The sequence below is a fragment of the Vulpes lagopus genome, chromosome X (assembly GCF_018345385.1).
Source record: "Vulpes lagopus strain Blue_001 chromosome X, ASM1834538v1, whole genome shotgun sequence".
Lineage (NCBI taxonomy): Eukaryota > Metazoa > Chordata > Mammalia > Carnivora > Canidae > Vulpes > Vulpes lagopus.
The window spans coordinates 88,953,007-88,972,687 of NC_054848.1; the positions used below are offsets into that span (position 1 = coordinate 88,953,007).

The window sequence follows — 19,681 nt, forward strand, 5'->3', positions numbered from 1 at the left end:
TACAAAACAAATGATAAAACAAGTTAGAAAAGAATTCATATGTAATAGTAAAATGCTTATAAATTTTAAATATCATAAAATCACTAGCAAAACTTTTTATATATATATATATATATTTTATTGGAGTTCAATTTGCCAACATGCAGCATAACACCCAGCGCTCATCCCATCAAGTGCCCCCTTCAGTGCCCGTCACCCAGTCACCCCTACCCCCCGCCCACCTCCCTTTCCACCACTCCTTGTTCGTTTCCCAGAGTTAGGAGTCTTTCATGTCCTGTCTCCCTTTTTCATATTTCCCACTCATTTTTTCTCCTTTCCCCTTATTACCTTTCACTACTTTTTATATTCCCCAAGAGTGAGACCATATAATGTTTGCCCTTCTCCGATTGACTTATTTCACTCAGCATACTTGGATGGACTCAGTTCCATCCAAGTCGAAGCAAATGGTAGGTATTTGTCATTTCTAATGGCTGAGTAATATTCCATTGTATACATAGACCACATCTTCTTTATCCATTCATCTTTCGATGGACACCGAGGCTCCTTCCACAGTTTGGCTACTGTGGACATTGCTGCTAGAAACATCGGGGTCCAGGTGTCCCGGCGTTTCACTGCATCTGTATCTTTGGGGTAAATCCTCAGCAGTGCAATTGCTGGGTCGTAGGGCAGGTCTATTTTTAACTCTTTGAGGAACCTCCACACAGTTTTCCAGAGTGGCTGCACCATTTCTCATTCCCACCAACAGTGCAAGAGGGTTCCCCTTTCTCCACATCCTCTCCAACATTTGTTGTTTTCTGCCTTGTTAGTTTTCCCCATTCTCACTGGTGTGAGGTGGTATCTCATTGTGGTTTTGATTTGTATTTCCCTGATGGCCAGTGATGGGGAGCATTTTCTCATGTGCTTGTTGGCCATGTCCATGTCTTCCTCTGTGAGATTTCTCTTCATGTCTTTTGCCCATTTCATGATTGGATTGTTTGTTTCTTGGGTGTTGAGATTAATAAGTTCTTTATAGATCTTGGATACTAGCCCTTTATCTGATACGTTATTTGCAAATATCTTCTCCCATTCTGTAGGTTGTCTTTTAGTTTTGCTGACTGTTTCTTTTGCTGTGCAAAAGCTTCTTATCTTGATGAAGTCCCAATAGTTCATTTTTGCTTTTGTTTCTCTTGCCTTCATGGATGTATCTTGCAAGAAGTTACTGTGACCAAGTTCAAGAAGGGTGTTGCCTGTGTTCTCCTCTAGGACTTTGATGGAGTCTTGTCTCACATTTAAATCTTTCATCCATTTTGAGTTTATCTTTGTGTATGGTGTAAGAGAATGGTCCAGTTTCATTCTTCTGCATGTGGCTGTCCAATTTTCCCAGCACCATTTATTGAAGAGACTGTTTTTTTTCCAGTGGATAGTCTTTCCTGCTTTGTCGAATATTAGTTGACCATAAAGTTCAGGGTCCACTTCTGGATTCTCCATTCTGTTCCATTGATCTATGTGTCTGTTTTTTTGTGCCAGTACCACACTGTCTTGATGACCACAGCTTTGTAGTACAGCTTGAAATCCGGCATTGTGATGCCCCCAGCTCTGGTTTTCTTTTTCAATATCCCACTGGCTATTTGGGATCTTTTCTGATTCCGCACAAATCTTAAGATTATTTGTTCTAACTCTCTGAAGAAATTCCATGATATTTTGATAGAGATTGCATTGAACGTATAAATTGCCCTGGATAGCATAGACATTTTCACAATATTAATTCTTCTAATCCATGAGCATGGAATATTTTTCCATCTGTTTGTGTCTTCCTCAATTTCTTTTAGAAGTGTTCTGTAGTTTTTAGGGTATAGATCCTTTACTTCTTTGGTTAGGTTTATTCCTAGGTATCTTATGGTTTTGGGTGCAATTGTAAATGGGATTGACTCCTTAATTTCTCTTTCTTCAGTCTTATTGTTAGTATATAGAAATGACACTGATTTCTGGGCATTGATTTTGTTTTTTAAAAAATATTGTTATTTATTTATTCATGAGAGACACAGAGACAGAGGCAGAGACACAGGCAGAGGGAGAAGCAGGCTCCAACCAGGGAGCCTGATGTGGGACACAATCCCGGGTCTCCAGGAACAGGCCCTGGGCTGAAGGTGGCGCTAAACCACTGAGCCACCCGGGCTGCTCCTGGGCATTGATTTTGTATCCTGCCACATTACAAATTGTTGTATGAGTTCTAGCAATCTTGGGGTGGAGTCTTTTGGGTTTTCTATATATCGCACCATGTCATCTGTAAAGAGGAATAATTTGACTTCTTCTTTGCCAATTTGAATGCTTTTTATTTCTTTTTGTTGCCTGATTGCTGAGGCTAGGACTTCTAGTACTATGTTGAATAGCAGTGGTGAGAGTGGACATCCCTGTCTTGTTCCTGATATTAGGGGAATGGCTCCCAGTGTTTCCCCATTGAGAATGATATTTGCTGTGGGCTTTTCCTAGATGGCTTTTAAGATGCCGAGGAATGTTCCCTCTATCCCTACACTCTGAAGAATTTTGATCAGGAATGGATGCTATATTTTGTCAAATTCTTTCTCTGCATTTATTGAGAGGATCATATGGTTTTTGTTTTTTCTCATGTGGATGTGATCTATCACGTTGATTGGTTTATGAATGTTGAACCACCCTGGCATCCTGAGGATAAATCCCACTTGGTCATGGTGAATAATCTTAATGTACTGTTGGATGCTATTGGCTAGTATCTTGGTGAGAATTTTTGCATTTGTGTTCATCAGGCATATTGGTCTATAATTCTCCTTTTCAGTGGGGTCTTTGTCTGGTTTTGAAATTAAGGTGATGCTGGCCTCATAAAATGAGTTTGGAGGTATTCTGTCCCTTTCTATCCTTTGAAACAGCTTTAGTAGAATAGGTATTATTTCTTCTTTAAATGTTTGATAGAATTCCTCTGGGAAGCCATCTGGCCCTGGACTTTTGTGTCTTGGGAGGTTTTTGATGACTGCTTCAATTTCCTCCCTGGTTATTTGCCTGTTCAGCTTTTCTATTTCCTCCTGTTCCAGTTTTGGTAATTTGTGGCTTTACAGAAATGCATCCATTTCTTCCAGATTGCCTAATTGTTGGCGTATAGCTGCTTATAGTACATCTTTAAAGTCATTTGTATTTCTTCGGTATTGGTTGTGATCGCTCCTCTTTCATTCATGATTTTGTTAATTTGAGTCTTTTTTCTTTTTAATGAGGCTGGCTAGGGACTTATCTATCTTATTAATTCTTTCAAAGAACCAACTCCTGGTTTTGTTGATCTGATACAGTTCTTCTGGTCTCTATTTCATGGAGTTCTGCTCGAATCCTTATTATCTCTCTTCTGCCTCGTGTAGGTTTTACTTGCTGTTCTTTCTAAAATTCCTTTAGGTGCAAGGTTAGCTTGTGCATTTGAGGTTTTTCCAATTTCTTGAGGGAAGTTTCTATTGTGATGTATTTTCCTCTTAGGACTGCTTTTGCTGTATCCCAATGATTTTGAATGGTTGTATCTTCATTCTCATTAGTTTCCATGAATCTTTTTAATTCTTCTCTAATTTCCTGGTTGACACTTTCATCTTTTAGGAGGATGGTCTTTAACCTCCACGTGTTTGAATTTCTTCCAAATATCTTCTTATGATTGAGTTCTAGTTTCAAATCATTATGGTCTGAAAATAAGCAGGGGACAATCCCAAATCTTTTGTTATTGGTTGAGACCTAGTGTGTGGTCTCTTCTGGAGAAAGTTCCATGTGTATTTGAGAAGAATATGCCGTAAGTTGTGTTTAGAAGTTCTGTAAGTATCTGTGAAATCCATCTGGCCCAGTGTATCATTTAAAGCTCTTGTTTCTTTGGTTATATTGTGCTTAGAAGATCTGTCATTTGCAGAAAGCGCCATGTTGTAGTTTCCCAGTATAAGTGTACTATTATCTCAGGATGTCTTAACTTTGGTTATTAATTGATTGATATACTTGGCACCTCCCACATTAGAGGCATAAATATTCATGATTGTTAGGTCTTCTTGTTGGATAGACACTTTAAGTATGATATAGTGTCCCTCCTCATCTCCTTACTACAGCCTTTGGTATAAACTGTAATTTATCTGATATGAGGATTGCTCCCCATTCTTCCTTTGAGGACCATTTGAATGGTAAATGGTTCTCCACCCTTTCATTTTCAGGCTGGAGGTGTCCTTAGGTCTAAAATGAGTCTCTTGTAGACAACAAATAGATGGGTCTTGCTTTTTTATCCAGTCTGAAACCCTGCGACTTTTGATGGGATCATTAAGCCCATTCACATTCAGAGTAACTATTGGAAGAGATGAATTTAGTGTCATCATAATACCTATTCAGTCCCTGTTTTTGTGTATTATTTCTGCAGCCTTCCCCCCTTTTTTTCCAGGGTCCCCCTTAATATTTCTTGCAGATCTGGTTTGGTGGTCACATATTCTTTCATTTTCTGCCTATCTTGGAAGCTCTTTATGTCTCCTTCTATTCTGAATGAGAGCCTTGCTGGATAGAGTATTCTTGGCTGTATGTTCTTGTCATTTAGGACCCTGAATATATCCTGCCAGCCCTTTATGGCCTGCCACATCTCTGTGGAGAGGTCTGCTCTTAACCTAATATTTTTCCCCATATAAGTTAAGAATCTCTTGTCTCTCAATGTTTTAAGGATTTTCTTTTTATCTTTGGAATTTGCGAGTTTCACTATTCAATGTTGAGGTGTTTGATGGTTTTTATTGATTTCAGGTGGGGATCTCTCTATCTCCTGGATCTAAATGCCTGTTTTCCTCCCCAGATTAGTGAAGTTCTCAGCTACAATTTGTTCAAATATGCTTTCTGGCCCTTTGTTCCTCTTGGCGCTTTCTGGATCCCCAATTATATGTAGATTTTTCCTTCTGAGGCTATCATTTATTTCTCTTAACTTTTCCTCATGGTCTTTTAATTGTTTTTCTCTTTTTTTCCTCAGCCTCCTTCCTTGCCATCAACTTGTCTTATATGTTGCTCAGTCTTTCTTCCACCTCATTAACCCTCATCATTAGGGCCTCCAGTTTGGCTTGCATCTCATTTAATTGATCATTAATTTCTGTCTAACTAGGTCTATATTCTGCAGTCATGAAGTCTCTTGAATCCTTTATGCTTTTTTCCAGAGCCACCAGTAGCTTTATCATTGTGCTTCTGAATTGGCTTTCTGACATCGAATTGCAATCCTTATTCTGTAACCCTGTGGCAGAGAGTACTGTTTCTGATTGTTTCTTTTGTGGTGAGTTCTTCCTTCTAGTCATTTTGCTCAGTGCAGAGTGGCTGTGTGAGCAGGCTGAGTCAAGAAAGCAACCACAACCTAAGTAAATTTCACCCTAGATGATTCTGACAAGGTCGGAGACCAGAAAATGAAAACAAAGATCAGAACAAAATAAAACATAAGGATCATTAAAGTGAAAAACAAATTTTAAAAAAAGTAGTAAGAAATAACAGGCCAAGAATCCCAATGAAGAAGAAATAAAGAAAGAAAAAAAGAAGAGAAAAAATAAAAGTAAAGAAGAAAAAAGAAAGGAGAAGAAAAAAAGGGGGGGGGATTGGGAGATGGTGGTGGTGATGAAGTCATAGTGGAGGGAGAATGTAGTCTACCTGAGGGCTCCTAGAGGGCGATCCTTTTGGTTCTGAGTATATTAAGTTCTGTATATTAGAAGATGCTCAGCCCCAAATTTATGTAAACCAGCAATACTTGTAGAAAGCCCCAACATTGACCACCAAAACATAAATGATAAAAAGATGGGGGCATAATGGGAATGAAGAGAGAATATAATCTCACAGAATGAACCAGCACAGTATTCCTCTTGGTTCTGGGTGCATGCTGGTCATGTTTTGAAGGTATTAATTTCCCCCATTGCAGAAGAAAATGAGGCAGATAAAACACAAAACACAAAACAAACAAACACATCTCGTATATCTTCCAAAATTAATCTGAGTATGTTGAAGGGAATCTAGAAGTGGAAAATATATCTAAGACATATAATCGTAGAAATATGAAAGTCAAAAAGGAAGAAACTTAAAAATGAAGAGGTGGTAACATATTGTAGCTAAGGTGGGAAAAGAGAAAATGTACTGGAAATTTTTAGTCTGATATAAAAAGGAGTTGTACTGGAAAAAGGGGGAAAAATAGGAGGGGTACCCTCTAGTTCTATATACTGTAAATCCTTTGACTTACCCTGGATCTTTCCAGCATTGCTTGGTCAAGAACTTGCTCTTCCCCAGTCCTTCCAGCTGGTCTTCTGGGGGAGGGGCTGCTGTGATGATTCTCAGGTGTGTGCACCTGGGAGAGCTGCCCCGCCCCCTGCTAGGTGTAAGGCTCAGTGGGAGCTGTTTAGCCCGTGAGGCCCCCTCCCCCCCCAGGCACAGGGTGACACCAGGAGGAACAACCCCACTGACAGAGGCCAGGTCCCCAGCCCTGGAGTCAGCTCCCGCAGTCCGCACTGGCCTGGATGCTCCGGAGCCGGGGGTCACTGACCTGCACAGCTTGGGGCCCCCCGGTTGCAGGAGCGTCCTCGCTGTCCTCTGCCCTCCTGGCCTCTGTCTGTCCCCGGGGGGAGTGCAGGATCGTGGTCTGTGTCCCCCCGTGCCCTGGGCTGTAGGGCCAGTGCTGGTGGAAACACGCTCCCAGGGCTGTGGCTCCCGAAGGCAGCCTGAGCTGCTGCTGGCCGCATGCTCCAGCCCTTTACCATGCGTGGCCTGTGGGCTGTGGTGCGCTCTCCCCCCCGGGTGCACTTCCTCTATTAGTGACGCCGGGAGACTGGAGGCTCCACCGCCCCTACTGCAGTTCTGCCCGAGTTCCCTGCTGAGCACTTTCCCTCCGGGAAGAATCCGGTGCGGATTTTTAAAGTTCCCACCTCTCCGGGGCTGGGCTTTTCTGACCTGAAGGCTCTCGCAGCCCCGTCCTAGGCCCGGCTCCTCGCAGGGGCTCCTCCCCCACTGGATTCTTTCTTATTGTTATTTTCTGCCTTCCTACCTTGCTAGAAGTGCAAACCCTTCTCTCTGTTGTGTTCCGGCTGTGTTCCGGCTGTTCTCTCTTTACATCTCAGGTCCAATTTGTAGGTGTTCAAGATGGTCTGAAAGTAATCCAGGTAAATTGGTGGAACCGGGTGAGGTGGGGCCCCTGCTCTTTCACCATCTTGCCCTGCCCCCTTATTTTATTTTTTTAAAGATTTATTTATTTTAGAGAGTGTGTGTGCAAGTGGGGGGAGGGGCACAGGAGAGGGAGAGAATCCTTAAGGAGACTACCTGCTGAGTGCAGAGTGCAATGCAGCGAGATCCTAGGACTTCAAGAAGGTGACCTGAGTTGAAATCAAGAGTTGGATGCTTGACTGACTGAACCACCCAGGTACCCCTAATCTCTATAATCATTTTAGTTATTTATAGTCTCTTTCCTATTGTTCTATTACCTCACTGTATTCAGAGACTGTGGTCTGAATGAAATTAGTCCTTAAGCCTAATTTTTTTACAGTGTATCAATTATTTAAAGGACACTCTTATTTTTAGAATAGTTGTAAATTTACAGACAAATTGCAAAGATAGTAGTTACCATATATTTATCCTTCTATTATAAATGTTAGTATAGTATATCTACCACAATGAACGAAATAATATTCATACATTATTTTAAACTGAAGTCTGTATTTTATTCAGATTCCTCAGTTTTAAAGAAATCTAGTGTCCTTTTTAAATTTCAGGGTCTCATCCAGCAAGTCATGATACATTTAGCCATCATGTTTCCTTAGGCTCCTAAAGACTGGCATTTTGTAGGACGTCCCTTGATTGAGGTTTCTACTGGTGTCCTTATTTTACCATTCTGGGTGAAGTGTAGAATTCTCACCTCCTTTTATGTCTCATTTCCCTCCCCCTTCTATGATATATTTGTCTTTTTAAAAATATTTTATTTATTTATTCATGAGAGACACACATAGAGAGGCAGAGACATAGGCAGAGGGAGAAGCAGGCTCCTCACTGGGAGCCTGATTCAGGACTTGATCCCAGGACCCCGGGATCACACCCTGAGCCAAAGGCAGACACTCAACCACTGAGCCACCCAGGCATGCCTATAATATAGTTGTCTTAAATATCTTCTGATACCATGGGAATGGGATTTGTTACCAGGCAGTGGGGATAAAAGTCCTTGTTTTTAATTTGGCTGTCTTGGAATCCTCTAACCAGTGGTGTTGGAGAACCTTGTATAGCTTTGTGAGAGTGAGTGTCTAGGTTTCCCCTTAAGCTTTTGCCTTCATGAGTGGGAGTCAGGTTACAGTTTCCTCCATGGTGTCTGAGTGCAGTAGACTGGTTGTTATCGAAAAGGCTTTTGTTTATTAGGCTCCCCTCTTCCTGATTCTTTGGCTAAAGACAATCAGGCTTGTTGAAGCTTTTTTTGTCTGCTCCTGTGGAGATTCATGAGATGGAGATGTATCTATTTCTATGTCTCTCTGTATGTATCTATCTTTCTGTCTGGGAACTCACCAGTGTATCATTCCTCAGTCCCCTAAGTCCATCATTGATTTGCTTTCTTTTTCACCATCCAGAGTCTTTATATATTTGCTTTATATATGATATCCAGCATTTTCAGTTGTACTTAGCAGGAGGAATAGGGAAAATACATCTCCATTTTCCTAGAAGTGGAAGTCCTGACCTGTTTTTAGATTTGCCGAAGGCATTCCCTGTAGAATACGTTTTACAAGCAAGGCCTCAGAGCATTACTCACATGCACCCACTTCCCTATTCACCATTGCCCTTTTGCATTTCCATTACTTCCTTCAAGGCTCAGCCTCTTTCTCATTTTATAACAATCTTTATTTTTATTTTTTTAGATTTTAAATATTTATTCATGAGAGACACACAGAGAGAGGCAGAGACATAGGCAGAGGGAGAAGCAGGCTCCCTGCAGGGAGCCCAATTTGGGACTCGATCCCAGGACCCTGGGATCACGACCTGAGCCGAAGGCAGATGCTCAACCACTGAGTCACCCAGGTGCCCCTCATTTTAGTATAGTCTTTAGTCATGCCTTCAGTAAGCATTTTTAAGGGCTAAACTCTTTCACTGTTTGCCTGACAATGTCTTTTTTCACATTCACTCTTGAATATTCAATGGCCCCAGGTGGGCAGTTATTTTCCTTCAGCTGTGGATGATATCCACTGTCTTCTGGCCTGTGTTGGTGATATGAGATATGCTGTCTTTATGATTGCCATTTTATTGGGGGAATATATCTTTCCTCGGATTATTTGTAATCTTTTCCTTTGCATTTGTTATTCCACAGTTTTCCCACCTTGTTTCTGCATGTCACTGTAATTTGACTTATCACCTTCGGAGCTTTGCTCTTTCGATCTGAGTATTGGTGTCTTCCTTAAATTCTCCCCTCTTTTCACTACTGTTTCTCATCACTTTCTATCTTCTTCTTTTGGACTGCTTGTTAGATATGTCATTCAGATAGCCCTTAGGTCACATAATACTAGCTAATTTGCTTATCATTCTGGTTTTGAGTTCTTTTTTTGGGGGGGGGGGGCTGGACACAGTATGCTTTGTTAATGGTACATGACAAGGTAGGGCTCTCCAATCTCTCCCCCCTCTCCAGGGGTTCTGGGACGCAAACTGTGTAAAGGCCGGGAGATTCTCAGTGTTTGGGGAATGAGTTGGGGCAAGGACTCCCTAGCAACTGAGGGCCTCTCTTTTCCTCTTGCTTTTGCTGCACCTGGTGGTCCAGGACGCTCTTACTCCTTGGAGGCCATGTAGACCATAAGGTCCACCACATGGTTTCTGTAGCCAAATTGTCATGTCATTTCATTGTCATGCCAGGAAATGAGCTTGACAAAGTAGTTATTGAAGGCAATGCTGGCCCTAGCATCCAAGGCTGTCACTGTTAAAGTTGCAGGAGACAACCTGGTCCTCAGTGTATCCCAGGATGCCCTTGAGGGGGCCTTTTGATGCCTACTTCACCAACTTCTTGATGTTATCATATTTTATAGCTTTCTCCAGGTAGCAGGTCAGATCCACCACTGATACGTTGTGGGTGGGGACATGGAAGGCCATGCCAGTGAGCTTCCCATTCAGTTCAGGATGACCTTGCCTGCAGCTTTGGTAGCACCAGTAGAAACAGGGATGATGTCCTGGGCAGCACCCCTGGATATCATGCCACAGCTTCCCAGAGGGGCTGTCCATGCTCTTTTGTGTGGCAGTGATGGCATGGACTGTGGCCCATGATGCTAAAGTTGTCATGTATGACCTTAGTCAGAGGGGCCAAGCAGTCGATGGTGCAGAAGGCATTGTTGACCATCCTGAGGGAGTTGTCATACTTCTCATGGTTCACGTCCCTTACAAACATGGGGCTTCAGCAGAAGGGGCAGAGATGATGACCATCTTGGCCCTACCCTTTAAGTGAACCCCAGTCTTCTCCATGGTGGTGAGGACCCCAGTGGACTCCACAGCATACTGAGCACCAGCATCACTCCATTTGATATTGGTGGGATCTTGCTTCTGGAAGATGATGATGGGCTTTTCATTGATGACAAGTTTCCTGTTCTTAGCCTTGACTGTGCCATTGAATTTGCTGTGTGTGGAATCATACTGGAACATGCAGACCATGTAGTTGATTGAGGTTAATGAAGGGGTCATTGATGGTAACAACATCCACTTTGCCACAGGTAAAAGCCCAATGCCAAATCCGTTTACTCTGACCTTCACCATGGTGTCTTGGGGATGTGGCTGGCACTGCACCAGAAGATGCCGCTGTCTGTTGAACGAGAGGATCCAAGAGCTTGAGTTATTTTTAGACTCCTGTCAGCTGGGAATTTGTCTTTCAAGACAAATTATGATTATTAAATATTATGATTATCTATCATTATGATTATTAAAATAGCTGTATTTTATTCAGTATCCATATGTCCCGAGAGCAGAGTTTGGTGTTAGGTCAATTTGCCATGTTGATGAAATGACTATATACATTACTTTTTATAGTTTAAGAAGCCACGGTTACAGGCTAATGTGTTTCAGGTAAAACATTCCATGCAACAGCATGAGAGTATGTTTGGTAGGCTTTTCTACTTGCTTTCATGATCATTTATGAGGAGTTGTGTTCATTTTACCATTCTCACAGAAAAAAAAGAACCCTTTCTGACTCAGTCCCAAACATAAGAAAATAAAATGTATGCTTAACTACTAATACTGCAAATAAATGTTATGGCTTTTAGGGAACTTGTATTCAGACTAGCAAGGGGCATATTTGGTTACACTCCTTGTATCACTTTGGCATAATGAAAAATTGTCACATGGCATGTGTAACTTTGTTTGACTGAAATAACCTAGGATTTGCTCTGTATTATTTCTCAAGTTTAGGTCATTTATTTTCCCCGTGCAGACCTAATTTAGTTAAAATTCTGCCTGGTAATTTTTGAGGTTGTTCATCTTCATCCCATGGCCTGGAGATCCAAAATCAGTGGTGTAGCATACCAAGCACACTTGCAAGTTAGAGAAATCAAAGATGTGAGCAAATGCAATGAGAAACCAGACAGGACGACCAGGGCTAGTCGCGGCCAGAAGAGGAGAGAGACCCATTATGGCAGATGAGCTCATCACAGGATTGTGAATTATGCCTGAGGTGGAACTGAAGCTGCCCCACACAATCTTCACTTCAGTGCCAGGATGAGGGTGAGCCCACCGTTTCCATTATTTGGAAAGCAGAGTCTCTGCAAAATATGGGATCATGCCTTAGACCCGTTAAGTTCTACACGATTGACAGAGTTCAATATTTTTGTGTGAGAGCCTGCTCTGGCTAAGAGAAGATAAGCTGAACGTGGGGAAGATGTGGTGGAAACCCTGACTCAAGTCACATAATAAAGTCGAAAGGAACTGTTGTTCCCTAGACTCCCTGTTAACGTCTCCCCTATAACTCTTGGAGAACAGGCTGAATGTGAAAAGTGGTTTAAAATAGGAGTATTTTTGACTTCAGAGAAAACCTATTTTGACAAAATTGCAGTCATTTCAATTGAAAGAATATTCCTACTTATGATTATTACTGAATTTTATATGTGTTTTATGATGCCAGTTCTTTTTTTTTTTTTAAGATGCCAGTTCTTATGTTTTCCTTTATTTATTCCTCCTTAAGAAATGACCGTGGCTGACTGAATACAGAGAAATAGGAATGGCGCCATAAAATGGACTAGACTTTTTTCCTTCCCATTACATCTTATTTATTTCTTAGTCTCTTTCAGTCCTAAAGCTGATAATGGGGACCATTATTCTGGACTCTATTTTAAAATCAGCCTATAGTACATTGGACTTGGAATCCTACTGTTATCATTGTTCCTTGAATTTTATTTCAAATTATATTGTAAGAATTCAGTAGAGAGCATATTAAAATTACACTCAGAGAAGAGTAGTCCAGCTTTAAATAAATAAATAATGAAATTCTACAGATTGATAAGAAAATCTGGTGAAATTAAATGTTGGACAAAAATCCATAGTATTCCAAAAACAGTAACAAAACAATCTTTTAGCAGGTTATTTACTTAAATTCAGCTATGCGTTTGGAATGTTCATTGCTACCTTTTTTGGATCAACTTTACTGCATATAAATTTTAGAGATTTATTTGAATATAAAGTTTTACTTTTATTAATATTATGTACGTGTGTGTATTATTACAAAATGAATGAACAAATGTTGTTTTCTCTCCCCCAGAATCCAGTTGCATCTACCTGATAAAATTTTTAAAATCTTAAATCTCCTGAGGGATTTTTCAGCCTATGACTCTGATATATTTCTTTAATTATCAGGTAGGCACAGTTACATTGTAGAAAGAGCATAGATTTTTTTTTTCCAGGCAGAAAATCAGTGTTCAAAGACTCTTTGTTTCAATGACAGTCTTCATGACCTCAGACCAGTTAATTAATATCATTAGAACTCAGTTTCCTCACCTATAAATTGGGGAAATTAATATCTGCTTCCCAAGTCTTGTAATTAGTAGGCCTTGCTGTTTTTATAATCAAAGCATCCATCCACTCTTGCATGATTTGAGAGATGCAGTGATGATCATCCCCTAAATATTTTTCCTGTGGATATTACCATGGTATTTAAAAATCCCGTATCATATTTACATGTAGATTCCTGAAGGTTTATTTTTAAAAGTACATTTATTTTTCTGAACAGAGGAAAACTTTTGAAGCCATTATTAGATCATAAAAGTGAAGTTGATTGAAATTTTTTTGTTACCTAAAACTCTGATGTTCTAAGTGCCATCCCCAAAGTAGCATGTGTATCACTAAGGAGCTTGTTAGAAATGTAGAATGGCAAGCTCCAACCCAGTCCTACTGAATGAGAATATGCATTTTAATAAGGTACCAGTGAGTCACAGGTACGTTACAGGTTGAGAAGCCTTTATCTGCATGACTCCTGAAGAAATGGGATAATTTTTGATGTGGCAGAGTGGTTTAAGTCTGGGCAGGAAAGGAAAAGTTTATTGTAGTAGAGGACCTTGTATATCGGATGACAGCAGGATGACAGACATCAAGGAGGGGAGACAGAAAGAGGGTTCCAGAGGAGACATGCTACATATTTCACAATCCCTAAAGGGATATATCCTTCATGACAAAGACTATTGGTAATCTGAAGAAAAAAAAAAACAGAGAACTACAATACAGAGAGCTTCAATGTTATAAGGACTATTTTTCATTTTTATTTAAATCTGTGTCAATTCAAAAGCAGAACTCCTAGGCTAGTAATACTTCTTATAGACTCTGGAATAATAAACACATTTACATGTTAGTTCATGTTCATCCTACAAAACATGAAATCCCTGATCACTTCTAGGACATAATAAATCTATAGCAAAATAGATATAATCTATGATCTCTATATAATAATCTGGAACACCTTTTACTTTAAAAGTCTTATGCCTGGAAACTAATTGGCTTTTGGACCTGTTTGTTAAAAGGTACTTGATTTCATCCAGTCAATGAGATATATGTCTTTGTATAAATCAAAATATTTTTGAAGTTTTAAGAATCATTCCACTAATTGTAAAGCAGGACCAGTTCCTTCTTTTCTTCTTTCTCTCTTTCTTTCTTTCTTTCTTTCTTTCTTTCTTTCTTTCTTTCTTTCTTTCTTTCTTTCTTTCTTATTTTAGTCCACAAATGTCAATGAATTCACGGGATGAGAACAAGTTAAAGATAATAAAACTTTTGAAGTGAGCTTTGGAAAGGCTACTTGAAGAAGTGCCATGAAGTTCCTGCTCCAATGCTTGTTTTATCAGTGATTCACAGCATGGCATCATAAATCAGCATTGCCTCTGAAAATGGGTGGGTTAAAAGTTAGATTGTGAGGGACACCTGGGTGGCTCAGTGGTTGAGCGTCTGCCTTTGGCTCAAGGCATGATCCAGGAGTCCCGGGATTGAGTCCCACATCGGTCTTCCTGCATGGAGCCTGTTTCTCTCTCTGCCTCTGCCTCTGTCTCTGCCTCTCTCTCTCTCTCTCTCTCTCTCTCTCTGTGTGTCTCTCATGAATAAATAAATAAAATCTTTTTAAAAAAGTCAAACTGAAATAAAAGTAAGTGAATGACAAAATATACTATAGATTTTCTATTCATGAAAAGAGTATATATTGAAGCCATATGAGTTCATATTTCTACATATATAATATCTATAGCTAAGTTTATATTTATGAAAACATAGATTGCCAATGGATACTTCAATAACATTTGTAGTTAAGGGGGAGATGCCCTGATAGCAGTACATTCACAGGCAATTTTACTCTTTGCAGAATGGTGAAACTTGTTTCATTTTCTCAGCAAATATATCCTGTACCACCTGCTTTGCCCAAATAACTAAATTAAGCATTGCAGTGGGTATAAATTATCTAAGAAAAACCCTTTATGTGATTATGGTCTAGTAAGGGAGACAAGATATTCTAGTAGAACACATAAATGCTATAAACAAAATGTTCCTGGAGTGCTCGAGAAGAGTACGAAATCAACTTGGGAGAAATCTCAAAGCACAACGGAGGAAGTGGCCTGGAAGGAAACCTTTAAAAACAAGGATTGTAATCAGCAGACAAGTGAGGAGGAGAGGGAATTTTAAGCAGAGAACAACACAGTCTATGCAAAGCAACAGAAAAGGCACATGATATTTAAGAAACTGTTGGAGTCCTGTGTATGTGTAGGGAAGCAGAGGGAAATTAAAAAACTGTGTTGAGACAGTGGATTTCAACCGCTCCACATGTCAAAATAAATCATCGAGTTAGAGACAGATTGCGAAGGTCAACCCTAAGGTGATATAATAAAGTTTACTCTGGCCTTAGTGTCTAGAAAGGATTGGAGAGTGAAAGGGTTTGAGCAGGCCCACTAAAACAGACCACTGTGCTAATAGTTCAACAAAGGGGCAACAGCTAATAATTATGAGAAGCAACAATGGAAATGGAAAGAAAAGCTAAGATGTATGAGATCCTGCTCAGAAGAAGGATAGGATAGAGTGATTTGTTGAAGGTAGCCAAAGTCTAGGAAGAAGGCAAAATCAATGCTGATTCAGAAATTCAAGTTTAGGAGACTAAATGGATAGCAGTACCATTATCTAACTTAGAATATAAAAATTCAGTGAAGACTTCTGTGCATCACTATGAAAAGAAAACTTAATAATCCTTTCTTGACACCCATGGCTTTAGGTTAGTTATCCCCTTAATATACAGTTTCATAGCACAATGAACCTTTAATTGTGGCATATCTTAGAATGTAATTTATATTAATCTGTATGGCATTCTACTATCTATGTGCCCTATGAGACCACAAAGTCCACGAGGGCAGAGAAGCACAATGTCTGGCAAATCATACTTGCTCAATACATTTTTTGTTGGTTCAGTTTTCCATGTGAATGGTTGAGTAGACAAAAGAGTGAATTTTTAAATAACTTATTAGAAGCAACCAGTACATATTAGTGGCACAAAAATATTTACATCAAAGACAGTTGGTTTTAACTTGCATTATCTTTTTATTCCAAGAACTTCAAAATGATGAAATTGTGCATTTGCTGTCAACCTAGTGGCACAAAAAAAATTGAGTAAACTAATTTGATGAAAGACTCCTTGTGATGAGGTTATGTACGCTAATTTGAACAAGAAAAATTCAAAACCTTTTTAGAAGCTCCATCTTTGTGGGGGCACCTGGCTGGCTCAGTTGATTAAGCATTGGACTCTTGGTTTTGTCTCAGATCATGATCTCATGGGTCTTGGGATTGGGCTGTGTGCTCAGTGAGGAGTCTGCTCAATATTCTCTCCCTCTGCCCCTCCCCCACTCACTCAGGCTCACAATCTCTCCCTCAAATAAATATATAAATCTTTAAAAAAAATCTATAAACAAACAAAAAGAAGCTCCATGTTTCTTAGTGTTTGCTCTTTGTAGGACAAACATGTGCTTGAAAGATTACCTTTTATAATTCCAGATCATAGCAGATGATTTTGTGTGAATTTTGGAAATTGCCAGTTGTATGTCTATAAAATAGAACAAAATTACATAAATGAACCCGCTCTTCATGAAATGTTAAGGGTGGTGGCCTGCACACTTCTGCGTCCTGCATGACTTAAAATGAAAATAACCAAGAGGACTTTTAGAGAGGTGCAGCTATTTGTTGTTCAAGATCTACACATCTTTTGTCTATTGGTAAACAACTGTTCTTCTGTCTTGTTTTACTCAGAGGAAATGGAAGCTAAAAAGCTTCAAGGACTTGGTGATGATTCTACATTTAATTAGTGACAGAGCTAGACAATACGGGAGATGGACTTCATATGTATCAAATGTGTGTCTTGTATGTAATACCATTTTAAACATATTCATTTTTAAATGCCACAACTCCCCTCTGGGATAATAGATGTCATCCCATTTTCTGCAGACAAAAAATTGGGGCTCATGATAATTCACTTTTACCATGGCATATACTAAGTTGTAGGGTTAAATTCTTTGATTTCAAATCCCATGCTTCTTTAACAACATCATGCAGTGTGCCAATCCTCCTGGTTTCTGCTACCGTGTTCCATACTGATCACTTTCTGGGCAAGATAGAGCAATTTCAGTAGAAACATTATCATCCAAAGGGAAGGTATGTTCTTACACTTTAAACAGAATGAGAATTTATATGATTATTGGCAAGGTTGAGGAGACACGGTAGATCTGATTTGAGCAATATATAGCCCTGAGTCAGAAAAGCAGACCTGAAAGAAGCAGGAAAAAGCATCTCTGGATTGACAGAGCATAGTAAGCATTATCATACACTTAGGGAAAGGAGGACTAGAGGTTGGCAGTTGGAGGCCACCAGGAGAGACTTGGTCTTTGTAATTTTTGTCCTGTTCTGTTCCCCCAGATTCTTCCTTTTTTCATTGTAGCAAAATATACATAACATGAAATTCACCGTTTCAAAGTATACAATTCAATGGTATTTAGTATATCTGCAGTGTTGTGCAAGCATTTCTACTGTGTAGTTCTAGAACTTCATCATCTTCAAAGGAAGAATCATACCTATTAAACATGGATTCCTTTCTTTTTAAAGTCAAGGGAGAAAGCAGCTGTACAGGCTGAGATAAAAACATTTAGCTGTGAAACAGAAAGCTTCCTGCTAAAAAATAATCAAGAGCATCTCCAAGTTTCCCAGTCATTCAATTTCTCCCTTCTGCTGAAATGTACCAGCTCCCAATCAAAGACCATAGGCACAGACTGACAGAGAGCAGGAGTTTCATAAACCAAGTTGGTTAAACATCCATTCTTGTCGTGAACTAAGGGAATTACCATAGAAAATGTGATATAAGACTCCATTGGGATAACGTACTTTGGTCATTAGGACTTTACTAACCACGCATATAAAAACCAACAAAACTTGATGTGTGCGAGTGGGATGGGGAAAAGTCGCTTGTAGTTGTTACTTAAAAGGAGGAAAAAGAAGTTTGTGATAAAATGTTAACACATGGTTTAGTGTTTCTAGGCAAAAAGAAATCAAGAAAGTACCTAAAATATTGAAGAAATATTGCCCAGGAGGATACAAGAGGGACAAAACGGAGCAGTGGGAATGAGGAGAGAATTGCATAAGGAAAGCAGAGGCATGATAGGTTAAGTCTTCTAAAAAGTTTAACGCAATGAAAGCGGCAACGCAATCTACTGGAAGGTTTCCTCAATGGAGCAGAGCAGCCCTGCCTCCAATAGAAAGAGAAAAAGCAACTGATAATTGATTTTCTTCCCCAACAGGCCATGCTCCATTCACAGTAACCATGCAGGCTATTGTCTGCAGAAACCCACCAGATGGTCTGAGTGGAGAGGGAGAATTCGCAAGATGATACAAGAGAATACAAATCAGTCACTTTTATTGCAGCGTTGCTTGGAGTTTGATGGGAATGGCAGACGGCAAGAGTTTTTTAGTATGCATTTGATATCTTTCTTTGGGGAACCAATTTACTTTGATATTTTACCTCAAACATCAAAATGATACACAGTACCAGAGGCTCTCAGCGGGCTTTCTTAGCATGTCCCCAGAATGGGGACAGATTCAATCTCCCAGCCTCTCAGGTTACAACTCATTAACGGGAGAACAAGGTGACTAACAACGTGACACAGTGGGCCAAACATTTACAAAGAACATTCAAGCACTCTTCACACACCTCTTGGAAAATCTCAGTAGGCAGGATAGAGAACAATTTTGGCTTTAATGGCTTCGATACAGTTTTTTAATAGGTAAAATAATTTTGATTATTCACTTTTAGAATACCAGCAAGGAGTTTATTTATATCTTCCCAGAAAGGATCATGTTATAGGAATTGAGGTAGTCTTCAGCCTAGGAAAATGCATGGACTCCAACGCTCCTTTGTAAGCTGGTGGCTTAGCATTTGTAATACATTTTCTTTTAGAGACAATTTACAGAATGAGTAGCCAGGTCAACCTCCAAGCCCAGAATGTAATGTTAAACTCAGTCTTAGATCCTGGTCTTGGATCGTGAAATAAAGGGTCATGAGTCTCTTATTTTTCACCCCCTTTCCAGGGCAAATGGTCAGTTTAAGGTAAATGTTTAAGACAAGGAAGGCTGGTCTTTGATTTGGGACGCATACCAGTGTCCTAGAAGCCACATAAAGCTCAATGCCCCCAGGCTGCTTTAAATGCGCCCCCTGCCCACTACCATGGGATTCCAAGCAGGCCTGATCTGCCTCTTAAAATGCTGCCGGATCCAAAATTATCTATTTTATTTGCCTGTTATAAAATTGTCATGCTTTTCTTTCAGATAATTCATATTATACTCCAGTGTCAAGAAGGAAACAACCTGCTTTAAATCCTTCTTAATTCATGGATGGCTCATAATCCCTCTTTGTTGGCACCGATGTTTAAATTCTTTAAAGAGACTTCTTGCCAATCCAGATATCGATGATCGACAGACTTTGTGTTAATAACATGAGGTGAGAATATTCAACCAGTGTAGGCAATTTTTTTCTGAACAGGTTAGTGATTCCTGAATGGTTAGCTCTCTCAAGAGATGTTTTCTCTAAAATGTTTCTGATTGTTTCTTTTTTGTTACTTTTTATCACCACTCCCAGCCCCCCACAAATTTGTATGGTGACTTAGTGGTACCCGAGGCAGGATTGGTGATAAACATCAGCATTGAGGACTCTCCTAGAGACCAGGCAGGAACAGAAATA

General features: G+C 39.8%; 1 protein-coding gene across 1 annotated transcript; it reads right to left on the reverse strand.

Moving 5' to 3' along the window:
• Window positions 1–9,963: 9,963 nt before the first annotated feature.
• On the reverse strand, window positions 9,964–10,719 carry LOC121482630 (glyceraldehyde-3-phosphate dehydrogenase-like). Its single transcript, XM_041740473.1, has 2 exons — window positions 10,356–10,719; window positions 9,964–10,238 (listed from the first exon to the last, which is right to left on the reverse strand). Exons 1-2 carry the CDS (start codon window positions 10,717–10,719, stop codon window positions 9,964–9,966), a joined length of 639 nt encoding a protein of 212 aa, XP_041596407.1.
• Window positions 10,720–19,681: the final 8,962 nt, after the last annotated feature.

Coding starts and splice junctions, on each gene's coding strand:
- LOC121482630 (XM_041740473.1), bottom strand. CDS start 10,719: ATGGTGAAGGTCAGAGTAAACGGATTTGGCATTGGGCTTTTACCTGTG. Junction 10,239..10,355: donor CCCTTCTGCTGAAGCCCCAT/GTTTGTAAGGGA, acceptor TGACAACTTTAG/CATCATGGGCCACAGTCCAT.